Here is a 26,137-nt window from a genome sequence, read left to right on the forward strand (position 1 = left end):
TTAGTGCCTCGTTTCTGTTTCCTTTCTTAAATATGGGGACTACATTAGCTGTCTTCCATTTCTCAGGTAGTTGCCCAGTTTCAAGGGATGTGTTGAAGATTGTGGTTAGAGGCACGCACAGCATCTCTGCTCCTTCTCTAAGGACCCATGGGGAGATGTTGTCCGGTCCCATCGCCTTTGAGGTGTCAAGGTCACTTAAGAGCTTCTTCACCTCCTCCTCAGTTGTTCGTATGTCATCCAACACTTGTTGGTATATTCCCTCTTGATGTTCCCTTCTGTGCTGTCTTCCCACAGCCCTTCCTGTCTCTACTGTAAGAACTTCCTTAAATCTCCTGTTCAGCTCCTCACATACCTCCTGATCATTTCTTGTGAGTTCTCCACCTTCTGTCCTTAATCTGATCACCTGGTCTTTGACTGTTGTCTTCCTCCTGATGTGGCTATACAACAGTTTCGGGTCAGTCTTGATTCTCGATGCTATGTCATTTTCATACTGTTGCTGGGCCTCCCTCCTTACCTGTGCGTACTCATTCCTGGCTCTGCGACTGATCTCCCTATTTTCGTGTGTTCTCTGCCTTCTGTACTTTTTCCATTCTCTATTGCATTTTGTTTTTGCCTCCTTACACCGTCGGGTAAACCAGGGGCTCGTTCTGGTCTTCCCGTTGTTACTGTTGCCCTTGGGAATAAACCTTTCCACTGCCTCCTTGCATTTTGTTGTTACATATTCCATCATTTCATTTACTGGCTTTCCTGCCAGTTCACTGTCCCACTGGACCTCCCACAGGAAGTTCTTCAACCCTATGTAGTCCCCTCTTTTATAGAAAGGCTTTTCCCATTCAACTCCTGTTATTCTCTCCACTTGCAGTTCTACTATGTATTCAAAGCACAGAACCACGTGGTCGCTAGCTCCTAGGGGACTCTCATACTTGATGTCCTCAATATCTGAGCTGCCCAGGGTGAACACAAGGTCCAATCTTGCTGGTTCATCCTCCCGTCTCACTCTGGTAGTGTCCTTAACATGTTGGTGCATGAGGTTTTCCAGCACCACGTCCAACATCCTGGCTCTCCATGTTTCGGGACCCCCATGTGGCTCCAGGTTTTCCCAGTCAATCTCCCTGTGGTTGAAATCCCCCATAACCAGCAACTTTGCTCTGCTGGAGTGAGCTCTTCTTGCCACCTCAGCAAGTGTGTCCACCATTGTTCTGTTGCTCTCTTCATATTCCTCTCTTGGCCTCCTGCAGTTCTGTGGTGGATTATACATCACTGCAATGACCACTTTGTGTTCCCCAGACTGAAGTGTACCTGCTATGTAGTCTCTTTCTCCCGTCTCATCTATTCCTTCCATTTTCTCGAATTTCCATCTGTTTTTTACGAGCAGAGCAACCCCACCTCCCCCCCTGCCCCTTCTATCTTTCCTCATGATCTGGTATCCTGGTGGGAAGATTGCATCTGTTATTGTCTCCATGAGTTTTGTTTCTGTAACTGCTATGATGTCTGGGGACTTCTCATTGATTCTTTCTTGCCATTCCTCATGTTTATTCGTTAATCCATCTGCATTTGTGTACCAAACCTTCAACTTCTGTTCTAATACTGTAACTGTGGTGCGGGGGGTGGAAACAGAGGGATCGGTGTGTGATGGTTGGTTTGGATTGTGTGTGTGTGTGTGTGTGTGTGTGTGTGTGTGTGTGTGTGTGTGTGTGTGTGTGTGTGTGTGTGTGTGTGTGTGTGTGTGTGTGTGCGTTTGTGTGTGTGTGTGTATGCATTTGTGTGTATGTGCGTGTGTGTGTGTGTGTGTGTGTGTGTGTGTGTCTGTCTGTCTGCCTGTGTGTGTGTCTGTCTTTTTGTCTGCCTGTGTGTGTGTGTGTGTGTGTGTGTGTCTTTCTGTCTGCCTGTGTGTGTGTGTGTCTTTCTGTCTGCCTGTGTGTGTGTCTGTCTTTCTGTCTGCTTGTCTCTCTTGTCTCAAAGAGCAGCTCATGAACCAACAGGATGCAGAGTTGTTAGACTTGTCACGTCTGATTCCTGATCAAGTGAAGTGCATATTACTTGCCAGTCATGCTTATTATGCCTTATATCTACAAGCACAGTACAGCACTTTGCCTGGATATTTTGGGTTATCCTAGGTAATTTACACTATGTATAATTGTATTTATGTGTACCTGTGAGACAGAGATAGACAGAGAAAGAGATAAACAGAGACAGAGATAGATACAGACAGACAGGTGGAGATAGACAGCCAATCAGCCAGCCAGCCTGCCGAACACGTATTAAACGTTCCAGAATTCTTTCTTTTTACTTAGGGCATAGGTTACAGGACATTCTGGCAGGATGACACTACCAGTGGTGCCAAAATTGAAAGGCTGTTGCACAAATGTTGCACATGGTTATTATCAAGGTTTTTGATATTTCCTCGATCACTTGTGGCCTCAGATTACACACACAAGACAGAAAAAAAGATCTAATAAGTTCATCTATTAAAGCAAAAAAAAGATATATACATAAATGAGTATCTCACAAGAAAACGACAGAACCTCCTGTACAGAGTGAGAAAACTGAAACGTGAGAATAATGATAAAATTCACCAGTGCTTTGTACGTGATGAACAAATTCTAGTAAGAAAAACAAATGTAGGGCGTGTGTACTACATTACAAATGAAAATGAACTAGCAAACTTCCTTCATGATGCAAACATTACAGAGTCTGACTGATATTAGTGACCAAATCATTGTACTATGTTAGTGTATGTTACATAAATAACCCGCACATAGAAGAGAGGAGTTACGACGACGTTTCAGTTCGACTTGGACCATTTACAAAGTCACACTAACCAGAATTGGAGCAGGACGGGTATATATAGGCAGGAAGAGGTAGTGGTGGTAGTAGTAGAAGCAGCGGCAGCAGCGGCAGCAGCGGCAGCAGTGGCAGCAGCGGCAGCAGTGGCAGCAGCTGCAGCAGCAGCAGCAGTGGGGAATTAAGGAGGAGGAGCCAGTCAAATACAAAGAAAGGGGAGCACTGCAAGGCAGCTAGGTGCCCACAGAGGGAGAGCAAGTGTATAGAGGTGGGTGGAAGGGAAAGAGATGAAATAAATAATGAAGAAACAGAAGCACGAGACAGAAGAAAGACAACCCAGAGGAGAAAAAAGAAGGAAAGAGGAAAGGGGAAGAGGGAGAAGAAGAAAAATAAAAAAGAAAAAATGAGGAATCAGGTTAAGTCACGGGTGTTCTGAAGTTTGGAGCATTTTACAATGTAGTGGGAGAGAACGGCATCTATAGAGACGAAGCCAGGACTAAGATTCATACAAGGAAAGTTGTGTATTAGAGTTGGAAGTAGGGAAGACAGTTTTAGTGGAAGACCAGTCAATAGGATGGCAATGACCTCTGACGTGACAGAACAGAGCATTGTTAGTGTCGGTAAGCATAACACTATTTTTGTGCTCCCTAAGTCTGTCAGAAAGAGATCCCCACTACTACCACTACTACTACTACTACTACTTCCACTACTGCTTCTACTACCACCACCACCACTATCTCTTCCTACCTATATATACCCGTCCTGCTCCAATTCTGATTAGTGTGACTTTGTAAATGATCCAAGTCAGACCGAAACGTCGTAGTGAGCTCCTCTCTTCTATGTGCGGGTTATTTGTGTATTGTTCCAGTCACGGTATTGTGCCTTTTCGTTATTTATGGACCACGCAGTTAACCCTTTCAGGGTCCAAGGCCAAAATCTGAAGTGGTGCCCCAGTGTCCAAGAATTTTCAAGAAAATTTTTTTTTATTTTTTCTTATGAAATGGTAGAGAATCTTTTTGTGAATGTAATAAAACAAAAAGTACGAAATTTGATGGAAAATTGAAATTATGCTCTCGTGAATTTTGATGTGTCAGCGATATTTACGAATCGGCGATTTTGCCGACTTTGACCCCCATTTTAGGCCAATTACATTATTCCAGTCAACCAAATTCTTAGCTATTTCACTAGTATTACTTCTATTCTATCGATTGAACACAAGAAATCACCAAGTCAACTGTTTCAACTACAAAATAAAGTGACCGGAAATTGGTGATTTGGCCAATTTAACACAAAGTTCAAAATATTGCAATTTCAAAATAGGGTCCAGAATAAACAATGTAGGTATTCCTGGCACTAAACTAACATTTCCTCTGTTCATTAGTTATATTTTGAGGCTTTACAAATAAATTCCATTTTGATTTTTTATTCACATAATGAATTTTTATTCACACCAAAAAATAGAAGATTTACTGTTATGCAATATTGTAATAATTGTATAAATATCATCACCACATTTGTGAATGTATATTAGACCCACCAGCTGGTGTGTATTAGACGTGTGAGGTCGTTTGTTTACTCTTGAACATCGGCAAAAATTTAACATTTCCGCCACTTTGAGCTCAGTTTCAAGCCACTTCCATTGATAAAACCAATCAAAATTATCTCTATTTCTGTAATATTTCTTCCATTCTATCAAATGAGACCAAGAAATCACAAATACAACTATAAAAAACATATGAAAAAACACTGCAAAATCGCTGTTTTAATCGAAAATCACGGTCTCAGTTTTTTTTTCTCTCATTATACACAGTGTGCTGCAGGATTTGTTTATGTGGTGCACACATACCACACAGCTGTATTCTCTCATATCTAGGCCCAAATTTACCACTCACAGTTTATCAGAGTGAGCTGAGCTCATGACGTAGATCTACGGTTTGGACCCTGAACGTAAAACCGTAGATCTATGGGACGGACCCTGAAAGGGTTAAGCGTCATATTCTCTCCAACTTTTTTAATGTTCTTCCCTCTTTTAAACCCCTCTTTCGATCTTATGAGGCTGCTCTTATTGCTACCAGGCGTCGTAAGAATCAGCTTCACTTCCTACGTGACTGTCTTGCTGAACAAGTTCTGCCCCCTTCCTTCTCCTATTTCCTGAAACCCAACCCACTGGGCACTCCCTTTCCTGATCATGCCTGTCTCCTACTTCAACAGCTCATTCTTTCTACTAAGTCACAGGTTGAAGATGCCTTCTTTACTTTCCGTCAGCGTTAACGTGCTCTCTTTCCGGCTCTATCACAAGATCTCTGTAACCTTCTCTCTACCACTGCTTTTGACACTGCTCGCCTGAATACACAAATTCATTCTTCTAAACTACAGAATAAACTTCAACGTCTCATCTCAGCTAGCCCATGGTCTAAATTCTCCCTCACTGACTGCGTTACTAACTTGTCTTCTGCTTCACTCTCTCAGTACGAGCTTGAACTTCTTGGTTTCGGCCTTTCCTTTGCCACTTCGCCCACCTCTCGCGCTGGTATTGCCCTGGTTAGCTCTTTTGATTCCTTTTGTCAATCTCGCTCCCGTAATCTTCCTGACTTGTCCACTTTTCGTGGCGCTCTCCTTCCTGCTCTTGATAGTCTGTTTTCTAAGAATCACCACCTTCCATGCCGTTACCAACTTGCTCTTTCTTCTCTTAAATCTAACACTAACATTGTCATACTATCTTCTGGCAAAGGTAATTCGGTAGTTATCCTTGATCGCGAGGATTACCTCCGTAAAGCTGATGTCTTGCTCTCTGACTCACGTACCTACACTCCTCTCGTTTCCAACCCTCTTGATCGCATCAAGAGAACTTTCAACAAGAAACTAATGACTCTCTCCAACTTCTGTCCTCCTGACTTTGACCTTGTTCAATGGTTTCATGACATTCATTGAACGGGTTCGCTCTCTACCAACCTGTAAGATGCTTAGTCTTGATGTTGAGTCCCTCTTCACCAATGTCCCTCTTGATGATGTCCTTGATTGCCTTAGAGAGAAGGCCCATGAAGGATTTCTACATCTCCCTATACCTATTGATGTCTTTCTTGATCTTATCCGCCTCTGTGTGGACTCTAACTCCTTTTCCTTCCAAGGGAAATATTATTCTCAAACCTTCGGTGTTGCTATGGGTTCTTCTCTCTCTCCTGTCCTTGCTAATCTTTACATGGAATACTTCGAGACTGTTCTTCTTCCTACCATCGATGTACAACCTTCACTCTGGCTCTGCTATGTGGATGACATCTTTGCTCTGTGGCCTAATAACTCCAGTCTCTTCCAACCTTTTCTTGAAGCTCTTAATAATCTTGCCCCTTCCATTAAGTTTAAAGCTGAATGGGAATCTAATTCCTTGCTTCCTTTCCTTGATGTTCATGTCCACCGCTCAGATACAGGTTTTTCCTTTTCCATTTACCGAAAACCTATGCACAGTGGCATGTACATTCACTACTTTTCCTATCAAGCTTCCCCTGTCAAGAAAAGTGTTCTTATCTCCCTCTTTCTCCATGCCCTCCGCATCTGTGATCCTCAGTTCCTTCCAGCAGAAGTTTCCACTCTTCATAATTCGTTTTCCCGTCTTGGCTACCCTTCACATTTCATAGACTCTGCCCTCTCACGTGCTAAACGTAACTTCTCCTCCAAACTCTCCACTCCTGGGAACTCTTCTGTCCTCTGCCTTCCCTACATTTCCGGTCTTTCTAATCTCAACAATTCTCTCCGTCCCTTAGACATCAAGCTTACTTTCCGCCAGACTAACACTCTTCGCACTAATCTCGTTCATACCTCTCCTCCCTCTACATATGTTCCTGGTGTCTACTCTATTTCTTGCTCCTCCTGTCCTCTTCAATACTTTGGAGAAACTGGTCGATCTCTTTCTGGCAGACTTAGGGAGCACAAAAATAGTGTTAGGCTTGCCGACAATAACAATGCTCTGTTCTGTCACGTCAGAGATCACAGCCATTCTATTGACTGGTCTTCCGCTAAAACTGTCTTCCCTACTTCCAACTCTAACAGTCGCCATCTAGTTGAATCCTCTCTAATACACAACTTTCCTTGTATGAATCTTAGTCCTGGCTTCGTCTCTGTAGATGCCGTTCACTCCCACTACATTGTAAAATGCTCCAAACTTCAGAACACCCGTGACTTAACCTGATTCCTCATTTTTTCTTTTTTCTTTTTCTTCTTCTCCCTCTTCCCCTTTCCTTCTTTTTTCTCCTCTGAGTTGTCTTTCTTTCTTCTGTCTCATGATTCTGTTCCTTCATTATTTATTTCATCTCTTCCCCTTCCCCCCACCTCTATGCACTTGCTCTCCCTCTGTGGGCACCTAGCTGCCTTGCAGTGCTCCCCTTTCTTAGTATTTGACTGGCTCCTCCTCCTTAATTCCCCACTACTACCACTACAACTACTACTACTACTTCCACTACTGCTTCAACTACTACCACCACTACCTCTTCCTGCCTACATATACCCATCCTGCTCCAATTCTGGTTAGTGTGATTTTGTATATGGTCCAAGTCGGACTGAAACGTCGTCGTAAGCTCCTCTCTTTAATGTGCGGGTTATTTGTGTATCGTTCCAGTCACGGTATTGTGCCTTTTTGTTATTTATTTGTTAGCGTATGTTATTATGCCATTATTGAACTAATCCCTGTACTATCACCTCCTAGATAGTATTTACTACCTCATTATCCCATGTGTCCCACACAGTTCCTTGTGTGACCCAATCTGTGTTATCTTCCCAGATTTCCCTTTCACAATTTATTACTTGTTAATAAGATACTCTTTAACCCTTTGAGGGTCGACAGGCCCTCTCCGAAACTCGTTCTCAGGGTCGGCCAAATTAAAAAAAAAAAAAAATATTTTCTCTTATGAAAAGATAGAGAATCTTTTCCCGATCATAAGGACACCAAAAGTTTGAAATTTGATGGAAAACTTACGAAATTATGCTCTCGCAAAGTTAGCGGTCTCCGCGATGTTTACGCATCGGCGATTTTGCCCACTTTGAGCCCCATTTTCGGCCAATTCCACTGTACTAGTCGACAAAAAACATGAATATTTCGCTAGAACTCCATTTTTTCTATCGAATGGGTGCAAGAAACCACCCATTTATGAAATTCAACTATCCAGTACAGTGGTCAGAATTTAGCAATTTTGCCAATTTCACACAAATTTCAAAAGATGCCAATTTCCGAATAGGGTCCAGAATAAACAAGAAAGACATTCCTGGCACTAAAATGGCATTTCCTCTGGTCATTAGTCACGTCTCAAGGCCCCTCTTATATTTTTTTGCTTTCCACTTTGAATTTTTATTCTCAAAGATTTACTGTTATGCAGACTACTGCATTAGTGTAAAAAATGGTATAAATATTATTGGTGCACTTGTGAAAGAATATTAGACTCACCAGTTGACGCGTATTGCACGCTTGGCATGATTTGTTTACTTTTGAAATTTGGTAAAAATCTAACATTTCTGCTACTTTGAGCTCAATTTCAAGGGACCTTTCATTGTAAAACCAGTCAAAATCATCTCAATTTCTGTAATATGTCTTCCATTTTATGAAATGAGACCAAGGAAACTAGAATACAACAATAAATACCATACGAAAATACAGTGCAAAGTCGCTGTTTTATTCCAAAAAAATGGTCAAAGTTTTTTTTTTCTCATTATGCACTTTGTGCTGCAGGATTTTTTTTAGACTGTGCACACTGACCATATAGACCCATTCTTTCATATGAAGGCCTACCAGCTTTCTCCCACTAGATTTGAGGGCGCTAGAATTTAGGCGTACTAGTACGTCAAAAACCATGGGTCATAAGCCATACTAGTACGTCCGAAACCCTCAAAGGGTTAATAATATCTGTATTACCATTTATTCCTACTTAAGCACTGTTATAATTCTTTTATAATCATACCTAAATTTCCCTTTGCTCCTAAACTACAAATAACAAACTAGTGTATGCTCCTACTACACTACAGTGCAATTCCTCGTCCCATCTTCCACTAACTAGTATCAACTACCTCAAATAATATTTCTTTAGCGATATCAATTGCTGAAACTTAATGTTATAAGGCAAATCCTACTCTCAGATTAATTTCATATCATAGTGTAAATCTATCTAAAGGTTGTTTTTTACCACTACTTAATTTAGTCCCTTTTTACATTTCTCCTGAAATAATTCTCTATATACCAATACATTGTACTGCCCTTTATTCAGTAATTGCTATACTCCTAGTTCTAACAACAATTAAAGAGCAACTTTCAGGAGATTTAACATTTTTTTTTTATACAGGGTTTGACAAGGTTAGGTTAAGGATCCCTAGCATTATTGACAAGCTATTTACAGGTTAAGGATTCCTGACTTTATTGGCAAGCTAAGCGCTGTTACCTACATCAGCTCATTTGAATACATTTAATACATTCTTTTATTATTATATTCACTAGCTCCTTTATTTTAGCTGTAAATATCTACCGTAGTTCATAAACTCACATTTGTTGAAATAATTAAGGTGCTATTAGATGCTTAAACGTATAACTGAATTATCTGTTCTGTAATAGTCCCTTTTTCTTTTAAATTTTTACAAGTTTTAGAATAATTACAGAGTCTTATTCATAAGTCTAGGTGTTATTGACTACCTCAGGTGCTACTGATTTTGTTTTTAATACATTCATTTATTATTATATTTGCTAGCTCCTTTATTCTAGCTGTAAATATCTACCATAGTTCATAAACTCACATTTGTTAAAATAATTAAGGTGCTAATAGATGCTTCATTGTATAACTGAATTATCTGTACTGTAATAATCCCTTTTTCTTTTAAATTTTTACAAGTTTTAGAATAATTACAGAATCTTATTCATAAGTCTAGTTGTAGATTCAATATACAGTGGTCCCTCAATAATCGTCCGGCCTGAAAGACGTCCATTTCGGAAATAGTCCTGTTATTTCGTCTAAACATTGGCTCGCAAATGGTCCGTTAACTCGCTAATAGTCTTTCATCCGGGACGCGTACTCACGCTCTGAGCCGCCTGGGCCTTCCCTTCCCAGCCAGTGTGCCATTGTTTACCAGTGAGTGACGGTCCCCTCACTTGCTCCAACGAAATACGTATTTCACAATACATATTCCATTGATTTTAGTGCTTGCAAGAGCTAAATAAGCTACCATGGCTACAAAGAAAGCTCCTAGTGCCAAGCCTTTGGTAAAGAAGGTGAGAAATACGATTGACTTTAAGAAAAACATCATTGAACAATATGATAGTGGCGTATGTGTGGGTGAACTGGCCAGGATGTATAACAAATCTCGTACAACCATATCTTCCATCATAGCCAAGAAAAAGGAAATCAAGGACGCTGTTGTTGCAAAGGGGGTAAATATGCTGACAAAAACGAGATCACCAGTACTCGAAGATGTTGAGAAGTTATTATTGGTGTGGATAAACGAGAAACAATTAGCAGGAGATAGTCTTATGACGTCACTTATTTGTGAAAAGGCTAGGCAGTTGCACAATATTCTGGTAAAGAAATTGCCTGCAAATAGTGGTGATGTGAGTGAATTTAAGGCCAGCAAAGGCTGGTTTGAGAGATTTAAGAAGCATACTGGCATACACAGTGTGGTAAGGCATGGTGAGGCTGCCAGTTCTGACAACAAAGCGGCTGAAAAATATGTGCAGGAATTCCAGGAGTACATAGAGACTGAAGGACTGAAACCTGAACAAGTGTTCAATTGAGACGAAAAAGGCCTCTTTTGGAAGAAAATGCCAAAGAGGACCTACATTACTCACGAAGAAAAGGCACTGCCAGGACAAAAGCCTATGAAAGACAGGCTGATGCTAATGTTCTGTGCTAATGCTAGTGGGGATTTCAAAGTGAAGCCGTTACTAGTGTACCATTCTGAAAATCCCAGAGTGTTCAAGAAAAACAATGTTATGAAGAGTAAATTGTGTGTGTTTTGGAGATCTAATAGTAAGGCATGGGTCACAAGGGACATTTTCGTCAAGTGGTTCAATGAAGTGTTTGGCCCTAGTGTGAAGAATTACCTCCTGGAAAAGAAATTGGATCTCAAGTGCCTCCTAGTAATGGACAATGCACCTGCTCATCCTCCAAACTTGGATGACCTAATTCTGAAGGAGTTTGGGTTTATCACAGTAAAGTTCTTGTCCCCGAATACCACTCCTCTCCTCCAGCCCATGGGCCAACAAGTCATTTCAAACTTTAAAAATCTCTACACCAAAGCAATGTTTGAAAGGTGCTTTAATGTGACCTCAGACACTCACTTGACCCTAAGAGATTTTTGGAAAGAACACTTCAGTATTCTCCATTGCGTAAGCCTTATAGGTAAGGCTTTGGAGGGAGTGACTACCAGGACTTTGAACTCTGCTTGGAGAAAACTGTGGCCAGATTGTGTCCACAAGAGGGATTTTGAAGGGTTTGAGGCAGCCCCTGATGAGCCTATGTCAGTTGTGAACTCTATTGTCGCACTGGGGAGTTCCATGGGGTTGGATGTGAGTTCTCCAGTCTTCCATACACTAAGAAGAATCTCCAATAAAGGTAAGTGTTATGCTGTTAATGTTTCATTCATCATGTCCCATTATTGTATTGTTTATGTACTACATACATATTTCATGTAAAAATTTTTTTGTTTTAATAGAAGAGTTGGTGGAGGATCACAACAAAGAGCTAACCACTGAGGAGCTGCAAGAGCTTCAGCAGGAAGAGCAACAGATCGCAGCTCAGAATCTTGCTGCAGAGGAGGAGGAAGAGAGATGGAAGAAGGTGCCTTCTTCAGAAATTAAGGAGATTTTTGAAATGTGGGGTAGGATGGAAAGATTTATGGAGAAACATCACCCTGAGAAGGATGTTGCAAGCCATATTGGCAACTTGTACAGTGACAGAGTCTTGGCCCATTTTAGGGAAGTTTTAAAGAGATGCCAGAAACAGAGCTCTCTGGACAGTTTTTTTGCGAGACAGGACTCCAGTGACTCTCAAGGTGGTCCTAGAGGCATTAAGAAACAGAGAAGAGAAGTAACCCCAGAAAAGCAATTGGTACCTGAGGTGTTGATGGAAGGGGATTCCCCTTCCAAACAGTAAATAAACCAATCTGTATCCTTCTCCAGTCTTCCATACACAAAGAAGAATCGCCAATAAAGGTAAGTGTTATTCCGTTAATGTTTCATTCATCATGTGCCATTGTATTGTTTATGTACTACATCTATATTTCATGTAAAAAAATTTTTTGTTTTAATACTTCTGGGTGTCAGGAACGGATTAATTGCATTTACATTATTTTTTATGGGGAAAATTGATTCGAAAATCGTCTATTTCGATAATAGTCCCACTTCCAGGAACGGATTATGGATGATTATTGAGGGACCACTGTAACTCTTATATTATTTTACTTAGAAAATCTAGTTTGTAAAATTACTCTAATCCTTTGATTACAGGCATAGATCCTGATGTAAACTTTCTACTAAGTGAAATACATGAATCAAACAGTAACTGTAATTACTATACAGCAGACCAAGCAAAGATATTACTCAGTGCAAACAATAACATAACCATCTTTAACTACAATATCAGATCCTTGAGCAAACATTATGATGACCTCACAGCATTACTCAGTTCCCTTCATTCCAAAATATCAATCATCACACTCACAGAAACCTGGCTTAAGCCTGATATTACAGATGTCTATACCAAAACGGTTGAGATCCTCTCCAAGATACGATACTACGTGCTGCAAAATGCCCTTCTCACACTATACCACTCACTTATTTATCCATACCTCACCTATGCTATTTGTGCTTGGGGATCAACTGCAGCAACACACCTGAAGCCAATAATAACCCAACAAAAAGCTGCAGTAAGAATAATCACTAAATCCCATCCCTGGCAACACCCCCCCCACTCTTCATAGATCTAAACTTACTCCCTGTTCAGTACATCCACACTTACTACTGTGCAATCTACATCTACAGGACCTTAAATTAAAATATTAACCTTGACCTAAAACGCTTTCTTGACAGTTGTGACAGAACCCACAGGCATAACACCAGACACAAACATCTCTATGACATTCCCCGTGTCCGACTAAACCTTTACAAAAATTCAATGTATGTCAAAGGCCCTAAAATCTGGAACACCCTACCTGAAAACTCTAGAACTGCAGACACATTCATCACCTTCAAAACTACCATTAGAAAACATCTTATCTCCCTGATACACCCCGTCAACTAATTACACGAATACCACCTGGTGGTCCACACTTACACTCACTCACCCATTTGACCATAAACAGAAATATCAATCTCAATCTTAAAATAATGAATCCTAACTAGTCATAAGTTGGCCTGTGATACTCCAATACTGAAACTATTGCTAAACTCACAAACTAGTATTTAGTCACTCAGCCATAATGCCAACTTACCTCATAATTTGTAATATTTTAATAAAGTTAAGAATTAATCTAAGTCTGCCCGAAATGCCTAGCCATGATAGGTGTTCTAGTGGCCCCCTCTGTAATTAGTATTTTACTACATGTAAACCACACAATAACCAAATTCTGTAAACTCAGCATTGTAATCCTTATAGAGAATAAACTTTGAATTTGAATTTGAATTTGAATTCCTGGCTACATGGCCATACACAACTGTAGAACAGACCAGCAATGCGGAGGAACAGCTATATACTACTCAAATCAACTCGAATGCACCGATAAATCTTGCACAAGGGATGAACATGGAGAATATATCATAGCCAAATTTAAATCAAAAGACCTGCAAAAACCCCTCAGTTATAAACATCTACAAAGTACCACAGTCAAACATTTACCACTTTAGTGAAAAACTAGGAAACATGATTACTGATGCACACATGAATAAAGACCACCTGCTACTAACAGGAGATTTCAACATAAACATACTACACGACCAGGACCCACAAGCAACCGAATTCACAAACACAATGAGTAACAGCCTGTTGCTACCAGCAATATCTAAACCTACAAGAATCACCAAGACAAGCATCTCCTTAACAGACCACATCTGAACAAACACAATATCCCCTTTAAAATCAGGCATAATCACGGACAACACTACAGACCACTACCCAACCTTTCTCATAACTAATCTGGGCAAACTGCAGCAAGACATTACTAAAGTAACCTTCAGACTACATAACGAGACAGCAGTTAACAACTTTATAATAAACAGCTATGAATAACATCAATTGGCAAAATGAGCTCGAAACATATACAGATATGAATGAATGTATAAATAATTTTCTAAAAAAGACCCAAAGCCTCTATAACAAACATTGCCCCCAAAAAACTAAACAGATCACAGCAAAGAGACTGAATAATCCCTGGCTAACACCAAGTATCCTCAAATCCATTAACACAAAGCACAAATATGAAAAACAGTATAGAATGGGTCAAATAACAGGAGAACAGTCTAAACGTTACTCATCAGCACTTACCAGCCTGATAAAAATATCTAAAAAATTGTATTATGAAAATAGACTACATAACATCAAAGGCGATATGAAAAAAAAACCTGGAAAACTCTATCTGAAATTCTTGGAAATAAAAAGTAATCCAAAAACAAAACAATCAGACTAACAAAATCAGATGAACAACTTACTCACACCTACTGAAACAGCAAACAGACTCAATGTTTTCTTCTCCACCATAGGTAAAAATTTAGTGAACAAAATACCAAGTGTAAACACCCGTCCATCAGACTACCTCATAGGTACCTACCCAAATACGCTATTCCTAGCTCCAACCAACCCCATAGAAGTTACACTCATCATAAACACCCTTAAAAACAAGGCAGGACACATAAACAGCTTGCCCGCTTTTATGTACAAAAAAACTTCTCAAGTATTGTCAACAATTATTGCAACGCTCTTTAACAAATCCATTGAATCAGCTACCTTCCCAATAATACTCAAAATAGAGAGGGTCACTCCGATTCACAAAGAAGGTGACCAAGCTGACTTGAATAACTATAGACCAATATCTAACTTACCACTGCTCTCTAAAATCTTTGAAAAATTAATGCAAAGAGGAATCTATTCCTACCTCGTCTCACACAACATATTAAACCCTTGTCAGTTTGGATTCAGGAATAATAAAAGCACGAATGATGCTATCATACACATGCTAGAACTAATATATACCGCACTAAAAAAGAAAGAAGTCCCGCTGAGCATTCTCATTGATTTACATAAAGCTTTCGATACAGTCGACCATGAACTGCTGTACTCCAAATTAACACACTATGGAATCAGAGGCCACTCCCTCAACTACCTAAAATCATACCTTAGTAACAGAACTCAATATGTGTATGCAAATGTTCGTGAGGCAGTAGGTAAAATGAAAGTGGGTAAGGCAGCCGGGATTGATGGGATAAAGATAGAAATGTTAAAAGCAGGTGGGGATATAGTTTTGGAGTGGTTGGTGCAATTATTTAATAAATGCATGGAAGAGGGTAAGGTACCTAGGGACTGGCAGAGAGCATGCATAGTTCCTTTGTATAAAGGCAAAGGGGACAAAAGAGAGTGCAAAAATTATAGGGGGAGAAGTCTGTTGAGTATACATGGTAAAGTGTATGGTAGAGTTATTATTGAAAGAATTAAGAGTAAGACGGAGAATGGGATAGCAGATGAACAAGGAGGCTTTAGGAAAGGTAGGGGGGTGTGTGGACCAGGTGTTTACAGTGAAACACGTAAGTGAACAGTATTTAGATAAGGCTAAAGAGGTCTTTGTGGCATTTATGGATTTGGAAAAGGCGTATGACAGGGTGGATAGGGGGGCAATGTGGCAGATATTGCAGGTGTATGGTGTAGAAGGTAGGTTACTGAAAGCAGTGAAGAATTTTACGAGGATAGTGAGGCTCAAGTTAGAGTATGTAGGAAAGAGGGAAATTATTTCCCAGTAAAAGTAGGCCTTAGACAAGGATGTGTGATGTCACTGTGGTTGTTTAATATATTTGTAGATGGGGCTGTAAGAGAAGTAAATGCGAGGGTCTTGGCAAGAGGTGTGGAGTTAAAAGATAAAGAATCACACAAAGTGGGAGTTGTCACAGTTGCTCTTTGCTGATGACACTGTGCTCTTGGGAGATTCTGAAGAGAAGCTGCAGAGATTGGTGGATGAATTTGGTAGGGTGTGCAAAAGAAGAAAATTAAAAGTGAATACAGGAAAGAGTAAGGTTATGAGGATAACAAAAAGATTAGGTGATGAAAGATTGGATATCAGATTGGAGGGAGAGAGTATGGAGGAGGTGAATGTATTCAGATATTTGGGAGTGGACGTGTCAGCGGATGGGTCTATGAAAGATGAGGTGAATCATAGAATTGATGAGGGGAAAAGGGTGAGCAGTGCACTGAGGAGTCTGTGGAGACAAAGAACTTTGTCCTTGGAGGCAAAGAGGGGAATGTATGAGAGTATAGTTTTACCAACGCTCTTATATGGGTGTGAAGCATGGGTGATGAATGTTGCAGCGAGGAGAAGGCTGGAGGCAGTGGAGATGTCATGTCTGAGGGCAATGTGTGGTGTGAATATAATGCAGAGAATTCGTAGTTTGGAAGTTAGGAGGAGGTGCGGGATTACCAAAACTGTTGTCCAGAGGGCTGAAGAAGGGTTGTTGAGGTGGTTCGGACATGTAGAGAGAATGGAGTGAAACAGAGTGACTTCAAGAGTGTATCAGTCTGTAGTGGAAGGAAGGCGGGGTAGGGGTCGGCCTAGGAAAGGTTGGAGGGAGGGGGTAAAGGAGGTTTTGTGTGCGAGGGGCTTGGACTTCCAGCAGGCATGCGTGAGCATGTTTGATAGGAGTGAATGGAGACAAATGGTTTTTAATACTTGACGTGCTGTTGGAGTGTGAGCAAAGTAACATTTATGAAGGGGTTCAGGGAAACCGGCAGGCCGGACTTGAGTCCTGGAGATGGTTAGTACAGTGCCTGCGCTCTGAAGGAGGGGTGTTAATGTTGCAGTTTAAAAACTGTAGTGTAAAGCACCCTTCTGGCAAGACAGTGATGGAGTGAATGATGGTGAAAGTTTTTCTTTTTCGGGCCACCCTGCCTTGGTGGGAATCGGCCAGTGTGATAAAAAAAAAAAATGATGCAAACTCTTCCACCCAACCAATCACAGTAGGAGTCCCACAAGGAAGCGTCCTTGGACCACTCCTCTTTCTCATCTACATCAATGATCTACCAAATGCATCACAGCTACTCAAACCCATATTATTTGCAGATGACACTTTTCCACCCAAACACAGTCATACTAGCAAACACAGTCAATGCCGAATTGCAGAAAATATCTGCCTGGATGATGACTAATAAACTTACCCTGAATACTGATAAAACCCATTTCATTCAGTTTGGAAAAAAAGCTGCAAATGATCCGATTAACATAACACTAAATGGATCATCAGTCACAAGACTCACAGAGAGAAAATTCCTAGGTATCCACCTTGACAGTAGCCTTAAGTTCCAGACACACATACAACAAATCACCAAGAAAATCTCCAAGACTGTAGGCATACTATCCAAGGTAAGGTACCACGTTCCACAATCAGCTCTCCTGGCACTGTACCATTCACTCATATACCCTTATCTTACATATGGAATTTGTGCATGGGGATCAACAACATCCAATCACCTAAAACCCCTAATAACCCAGCAAAAGGCAGCAATAAGAATGATAACAAATTTCCACTCCCGCCAGCATACTCCACCAATTTTCAAAAGTCTGAATCTGCTCACCATTAAGAACATCCACACTTATTCATGTGCCTACTACATACACAGAACAATACACACAAATATAAACCTTCCACTCAAACTTCTCCTCACAACTTAAACAGGACACATGACCACAACACAAGACACAGATCTCTTTTTGATATACCTCGTGTCCATATCACACTGTGTAAAAACTCTATGCACATAAAGGGCCCCAAAATATGGAATTCATTACCAAAAGATATTAAAGTAACCCATTCTGAAAATCAGTTTAAGACTCTTCTCAAAAGCCACTTAATCACCCTAGACTAAATGCTAAATACTCAGTACACACATACTTAAGTACTCCCACATCATAACTTCAACAATCACTTTGAACCTTTTATCCACTGTTGACAGGAATATAATTGAACCATTGTTTTCACAAAAAGCATTTTAAATTATATGAATATATCCTTTGTCTTATACAAATTTAATTCACTTATAATTAATAATTACTGTTCAACTAAGAAATAATTACTGCCCTACTGTACAACTATGATAAAATCCTTAGTGTTAAGTAGTCTGTAAGCCAATAATGTTAAGTTGGCCCATAATGCCTAGGCATAATAGAGGCTCTCTTTGCATTGCAACCCACTATTGTCAATATAAAATCTCAACGTACTGTTTGCAAAGACATAAAATAAATAAAATAAATAAAAAATAAAATAAAGCCACTAAACTCTGGGTCAACATCATTTTCCTCTTAAAAAGGGAGTGTTAATACAACATGACATCAGTGAATCCCAGGTGTTTGCCAAGCTGTTTGCTCTAGCTAGTGCTCAATTGAACTGGTGCTCCCACAAGGTACTAAGTGGTCCCAGATTTTTTTAATACTGTGCACACCGAGTGTTAAGACCCATTCTATGTTGTCCAGGCATCTCAAGCTAATCATGCCAAATTTGGAGCCAGGAAAAATAAAACGTAGATCTACATTTGGAGTGCTAGCGGTAAGAATGTAGATCTACATGTGGACAGCTAATGGGTTAAAGGAAGCTTGCAGACACAAGTGTATCTAAAAATCATCAAGTAATCCTTCACTTACCTGAATAAATGATCCAGCATAGGCCCCAGTAATGCCGACTAAGATCTCTACGTCAGTAGTAATGAGACCCACTAGGGTGGGAGGGATAATGGCTAGCAGAGGGAAAAGGCAGCGCGTGGTGAAGAAGGAGTAGCGGCGACTCTCGCGGAGACACAGTCCCTTCAAATTATTGCGTAGTGTGATAGCTATGATGGGGAAGTTTGTGCTCAAGGTGAAGACTGGAAACATCAGCAGAAACAACTGTAACATTAACATCAACCATATAGTATTGCACACTATGTCAAACTATGTACAATGTATTTATATCATTAATACGCAACTATAGTTGTATTATACTTAAACATAGTTTATAATGTATTAATTTTATTCACAGTTCACTTATAAATAACATACACCAGCAGCTGAGACGAGATGAGTTAGATGAGTTCTTAGCCAAGAGAACAAAATCCTTAGTCTTGAACAAAAGTTATCAACACCAGGAATGACTAACTATGGCAAGACCATCCAAACAGTCATAGATAGCCATACAGAACAAATAATATCTCTTAACCCCTTCAGGGTCCAAGGCCAAAATCTGAAGTGGTGCTCCAGTGTCCAAGAAATTTTGAAAAAAAAAAAAAAAAAAAAAAAAAAAAAAATTTTTTATTACAGAATTAAAGAGTATATTTTTGTGAAGGTAATAAGACAAAAAAATTTTTTTTTCTCATTAGTACTTAAAGAGATACAGCGGCGGTAAGTTGACCCAAAATGACCGGGTGGCGGCAACATCAGTGACTTCAGCAAAATCCCATTTTTTTATTTTACGTTTTTTTATACTTTTTTTCTTTTCTTTTCTAATTTTTTTCTTTTTCTAATAACATTTGTGGCCTGTGAGACCAATATAATGTATATTGTATAAGTGTACACTCATTGTATTCCACGCAATAACTGCACTAATTTGTTTATCATTATATTGCTTACAAAATTTGTTTACAAGTTAATTGTAAACAAAATGATGAAAATATTAGTGCGGTTATTGTGTTGAATACAATGGTACCATATAGTAGCATGTGGTACAATGGTGCCATAGGGTGCAATTGTACCATATGGTACAATGGCACCATATGATACAATGGTTCCATATGGTACAATATGGCACAATGGCACATGATACAATGGTACCATATGATACAATGGTACCATATGATACAATGGTACCATATGGTACAATGGCACCATTTGGTACAATGGTGCCATATGATACAATGGTACCATATGGTGCAATGGTACCTTATGGTACCATATGGTGTAATGGTACCATATGATGCAATGGTACCATATGGTACATTGTACCATACAGTACAATGATACCATATGGTTCATTGTACCATATGGTACTATATGGTACTGTTGTATTCAACACAATAAACACACTAATATTTTCATTATTATTTTGTTTACAATAGTTGTTTACAACAAAAATATGCAAAAATGTTATATATTAGTAATGTTCTATTATATATTTACAAGTGTACAGGATCTTGAAGTGTTCCTTGAGGTGGATGACAAAGCACTTTGTCTCGGAAACTGGGAGTCAGTAGCTAGCTTGCGTCGCCACTCACTCAGTCTTGGCTGGTGTCTCATGCCACTAACACCTATTGACCATATGGTACACAGTATCATATGTTACAGGGTACCATATGGTACATTGTACTATATGGTATAGGGTACCATGCAGTACAGGATAACATATGGTGCAGGGTACCATATGGTACAGGGTACCATACAGTACAGGACACCATATGGTACAGATACAGGGATAACTAAGGAAATAAGTCACCCTGACTTTTTTGGGTTATCCAAGGATTTTATACGTATGCTGCTATGTATGATAATCTATGTAATTGTATTTCTGTACACCTGAATAAACTTACTCAAGTGCATGTGGCATCATAAGTAAGTTTATTTAGTTATACACAAATAAAGTTACATAGAATATCATACTTAGCAGCATATGTTTGGAGAACCTAGGATAACCCAAAAAAGTCAGACATTTATTTCCATTAGGGTCCCTGTACCATATGGTATAATGTACCATATGGTACAGTGTACTATATGGTACATTGTACCATATGATACCATTATACCATATGATACCATTGTACCATATGATACCATTGTACCATATGGTACCACTGTACCATATGGTACCATTGTACCATATGTTACCATTGTACCATATGGCACAATGGTACCATATGGTTCAAAACCATAGAATTCGTCTTCACCTCCACTTCCATCAGTTTTAGAACTGTAAGTTGTGAAGAGGAGAGTCAGAATTCGCCCAGAGAGTGAGTGGGGAGTGAGAGCTTCCTTGCCGCCAGGCACTATGAACAAAGCTACTTTGCTGGCGTTCCCACAATGCCATGCGGGCGTCCAGATTTTTTCTATGGTGTGCACACTGACCACCCAGACCCATTCTCTTAGATGTAGGCCTACCAGCCTTCTCGTGTTAAATTTGACGGCGCTAGAATATTGGCGTAGATCTACGGTTTGGACCTTGAACGTAAAGCCGTAGATCTACGGGACGGACCCTGAAAGGGTTAATACAAAGGTTGAGGAAGCAGTAAAAGAATGGAAGAACAACTTAGATAACCAGTTCAGTGACTACTTTGCTCTCCAAGAATATAAAACTGAGCAAGATAAACTATCGGAAGCAGTAATAGTTAACAGTCCACTTTTTCCGGTGATATGAACCAAACAAACAGTAAAGAAATTACTCTCCAGATCATAAAGGACCAAGCAAAAGTTACAGTACCAGAGTCAGAAATAAAGGAAGCCAGGTTACTAAGATCCCATGGTAGGAAAAGTGTTATGCTTAGATTCCACTCACATGACAGGAAAAAAGACTTAATAATTGCATCTATTAAAGTAAAGAAAGAGGTACAGGAGGGCCCCACTTATACGGCAGGTTAGGTTCCAGGCTACCGCCGTAAAGCGGAAACCGCCGTAAAGTGGAACACCCTTTTTTTCCACTTATAAATGCATACAAACACTAGATAACAAGTTTACACTAACATATATTAAGTTAGCAATAGAACCAGGCATCAAAAAACAATAAAAAAGTACAATACACACATAGTGCACTCATTACTTACCTTAAAATATTTATAGTCTTAATCTAGGGTGAGACAAGTAGTATTTATTGTAAGAAATCAAGTGTGGTATGTATGGTAATAGCCAGGCTACCTTACCAGGCCACCCCACCCACACATACTATTCTATGATATTTAAGCATCCCAGAGCGATAAAATGTATATACAGTTCACTCATTACTTACCTTAAAATATTTGTAGTCTTAATGTAGGGTCAGGAGTAAGTAAATGAGATAAAACGAATAAATGAGAGAGAGAAAGAATGAGTACATGAGAGGGGACAGGCGCAGAGTTATGTAAACAAACCAAGCGAACGTAAGTTTTGTAAACAAACGAAGTGTACACGCCTGGTTTGTGTACAAGTTACATTGTGTACAGGTTGTCTCTACATTGATACGGTAGAATTAATAAAGAAGAACACTCCCATTCTCATGTAACATCATTTTGAGAAGAAAATGAAGCTCTGAGTGAAGGCAATGGAAATAAGTCACACTGACTTTTTTTGGTTATCCTAGGTTCTCTACACGTATGTTGTTATGTATGATAATCTATGTAACTGTATTTGTGTATACCTGAATAAACTTACTTACATACATACGAAAGGAATAATTTTCTACAGTTACCCCCAGTAACACATTTTCTCTTATGTTAGATTAGAGAAAATGTTATTCTTGCCATCACTGGTACAAGTTATGTGGCTCCCACATCTTATATTTATGTTTATTTATTCTATTGTGGGGTGTATTTATCATCTTTTTATGTTATGTATCGTGTTTATTATATAATTTTGAAAAAAAATATCATGGATGGATTAATGAAAATGTGTATATTAACGTAATATACGACATTTAATGAGACTCGGTGAGTATTGTTATTATTATTATTATTTCTAATATGACGTCACTTGTGCAAGTCGTCTGCTACCACATCTCACATTTATGTTTATTTATTCTACTGTGGGGTGTATTTATCTTATTTATATGTTATGCATCGTGTTTATTATATAATTTTGAAAAAAATATCATGGATGGATTAATGAAAATGTGTATATTACCGTAATATACGACATTTAATGAGACTCGGTGAGTATTGTTATTATTATTATTATCATTTCTAATATGGCGTCACTTGTGCAAGTCGTCTGCTACCACATCTCACATTTGTTTATTTATTCTACTGTGGGGTGTATTTATCTTATTTATATGTTATGCATCGTGTTTATTATATAATTTTGAAAAAAATATCATGGATGGATTAATGAAAATGTGTATATTAACGTAATATACGACATTTAAATGACTCGATGATTATTATTATCATTACTAATATGACGTCTGGAGACATAAGACACTTACCAATTTTAATGTGTACCTGCATGCCAGCACAGTATGTAAGTTTATTTAGGTACAGGTATACATAAGTATAATTATCAGAGTATATATAAAATATGAAATAACTTTTAAAAACATTTGAAATTTTGGAGTTTCCAGACAAAATGGAGAGACTTAGTGCTTACTGAGCTCATGGAGAATGTAAACAAACAGGGTGGGGCACGGTGACCGTATTAGAAAGTCAGGTGGGGGGAGCCGTATAGCGAGTTTTGGTCATAATTTGAAATGTCCATATTAGCGGAACGCCGTAAAGTGAAACGCCGTAAAGCGGGGCCTTCCTGTATATATAAACGAGTGTCTTACCAAAAAACATCAGAACCTCATGTATAGAGTCAGAAAACTTAAGCGGGAGAATAATGACACAATACACCAATGCTTCACACGGGATGGGAAAATTCTAGTTAGGAAAACAAATGTAGGTCAACTGTACACAATCACGAACGAGAATGATCTATCACGATTTCTCAGGGATACTAATCTTACAGAGAATAACTAAACAATGTCCAACCTAAAAGCCTACGTAGTGTAGTGTATGTTTTGCTCCATTATTGTTCAAATTTCATATTACAATCTCTTAGTAATTAAATAATCAACTACCTCATTATGTGATTTTACTAGTAAGCATAAGTCACCTTATGTAATTTTCTTATTTACTATTGTTTGCTTAAATATTAGCTGAATTGATACTTTCTATGTCCATATTACTACCTCATATTTTTTTAAATACTATTAATTGATATTACTTACTAAAATTAATAATTAATTACCATTTTTACTATCAGTACAATTTACTCTTAACATTTTTGACATCATTTAATTACCATTACTTGTCTAATTACCGTAACCTGTTTTAATATCACATTTACTATCTTAGAGTACTCTTAAATACCTTGTACTGTCAAATAACCTCTAGTATAACTACCAGTGCAATATTGAATCCAAATAACTGTTCTAAAAATTTAATACTTGAAATAAACATTACTTTTTCACTTTTGTGGTTTCACTGTTCTATACTGCATTAACTCTTTCACTGTTATGACCTCTAAAATTACGTGTTGACAGCGTTACGATTTTTTTTTTAAATTAATAATACTAATAATAATTTTATCTTCTGAAATGGTAGAGAATCTTTTTCTGAAGGTAATGACACCTAAAATGCAAAATTTGATGGTAAACTTATAGAATTAAGCAGGCACAAAGCTGGCAATCAGGGAGCAATTTATATATTTGTGTACTATTTTAAGCTATTCCAATACTCAATTTGACCCAACTCTTAATTATTTCGGTAGTATGCTTTCCGTTCTATCATCTGAGCACAAGAAACAGCCCATTCATCTATCAAAATTACCTATAATTTGCTCAGATGTCAGTAATTTAGCCAATTTTACACAAAATTAAAAAATAATATAATTTAAAAACAAGAGCAACATTTCCTCTGTTCATTACACACATCCCCAGGTCTCTCATATATAACATCTGCCCTTCATTCTGCATCCTTCACAAAAAGATCCAAGTTTTACCCTATTTCTTGGATAATAAAATTTAACCAAGAACAACTTGTCATAGTTTAGGCCATGCCAATAACTGAAGCAGACCCAGTAAACACCCATAAAGAAGATGTTTTCCATTCTATATATATATATAAAAAAAAAAAAAAAAAAAAAAAGACCACCCTAGAAAACACCTCAAAGTCATTATTTTAAACAAAACACAAGGTCAGAGGTTTGCTTTTCCCAGTATGAATTTCATAGGGTATGATTTTTTATACTGTGCACATTCACTGCACAAATAAATTCTCTCATGTCTAAACCAAAATTTGAGGAAGCTGTGCTTAAAATGTAGATCTACAGTGAGTGACACTGGTATTAATGGTGTAGCTCTGCCTAGCAGTGTGTGCAAAGATTAAATAACTACCACTTATTCTGTTACATTCATTTGCAACATTGCCTTTCATATGCCTTTTCTAAATTCATAAATGCAATGAAATTTTCCTTACCTATTGTTTACTTACGGGTACCAAAAAGTTCCCAAACTGCTGTGAAAAATATATAGGCTTACTTAATCATTTAGATGTAGTTGTCTCCCTTGAAGTGCTCTCCTTGGGAGGCTATACACTGATTCCAGCACCTTGGTCATTTCTTGAAACATTTCTGGAGCTCTTCTTTCCTACTGATGTCTGGAGCAACATGCAACTCTGCTTGAATCTTCTCCACATCATTAAAATGCCACCCCTACAGTGCCCTTTTTTTTAGGAAGAAAGAGTCTAGACCTGAGGAGTATGGGGGGATGACCACCATGTTGTTTTTGACCAGAAAATGATGTTCTTTCTGGTCTTGAGTTAGCAAGTGAGGCATAAATTTCATAGTCACTCACCTCATACTCAAATTTTCAGTCAAAATGTTTTGACCAGACCCATAAGATTTCCCAAAGCATTTGCAATGCCCTGGATACTCTGACAATGATCATCCTGAATAACCTTCCTCACTTATTTGATGTTGATGAACGACCAGTGTTTATCATCCACAATTGATGGTCGTCCTACTTTGCATTGATAAAATCATTCAAAATACCATGTTCAACTCATGGCTGCATCACTAAATGCCTGCTGAAGCATTTTGTGAGCTTCATTAGCTGTTTTACTGAGCTTGAAACTCATGTGAAAGAACACATGCTGTTCTTTCTTTTAAATATTCCATAATGTCACACAAAAATCTAAAAAGGCACTGACAATACAACAAAAAATTCTCATCTAATCTTAATGGAACAACCACCACAATGAAACACTTCACATTATTTCACTAAGATATGTACGTACTGCACAGCATGATCTATGCCGCCATCACATTTTACCAAGGAAGTGCGCAAAAATTTGAGTATGGGAACTTTTTCACAGCACCTCATATGTACTTCAATGTCAACACTTGGTCTATACATCGACTACCCTTCCTACAGCCTTGTTCACCTGTGATTCTGCTC

At 38.7% G+C, this 26,137-nt stretch overlaps 1 protein-coding gene across 1 annotated transcript in view; it reads right to left on the reverse strand.

The window, feature by feature from the left end:
• Positions 1-18,876, reverse strand: part of LOC138854205 (transmembrane protein 104-like) — a gene marked incomplete at its 5' end in the record, with an annotated part of 41,513 nt that extends 22,637 nt beyond the window's left edge. The window contains 1 exon segment of the mRNA XM_070096010.1: positions 18,637-18,876. Coding sequence (XP_069952111.1) covers positions 18,637-18,876 — 240 coding nt within the window.
• Between the last annotated feature and the right edge of the window lie 7,261 nt (positions 18,877-26,137).

Source organism: Cherax quadricarinatus, chromosome 52 (assembly GCF_038502225.1).
Source record: "Cherax quadricarinatus isolate ZL_2023a chromosome 52, ASM3850222v1, whole genome shotgun sequence".
NCBI classification, from domain to species: domain Eukaryota; kingdom Metazoa; phylum Arthropoda; class Malacostraca; order Decapoda; family Parastacidae; genus Cherax; species Cherax quadricarinatus.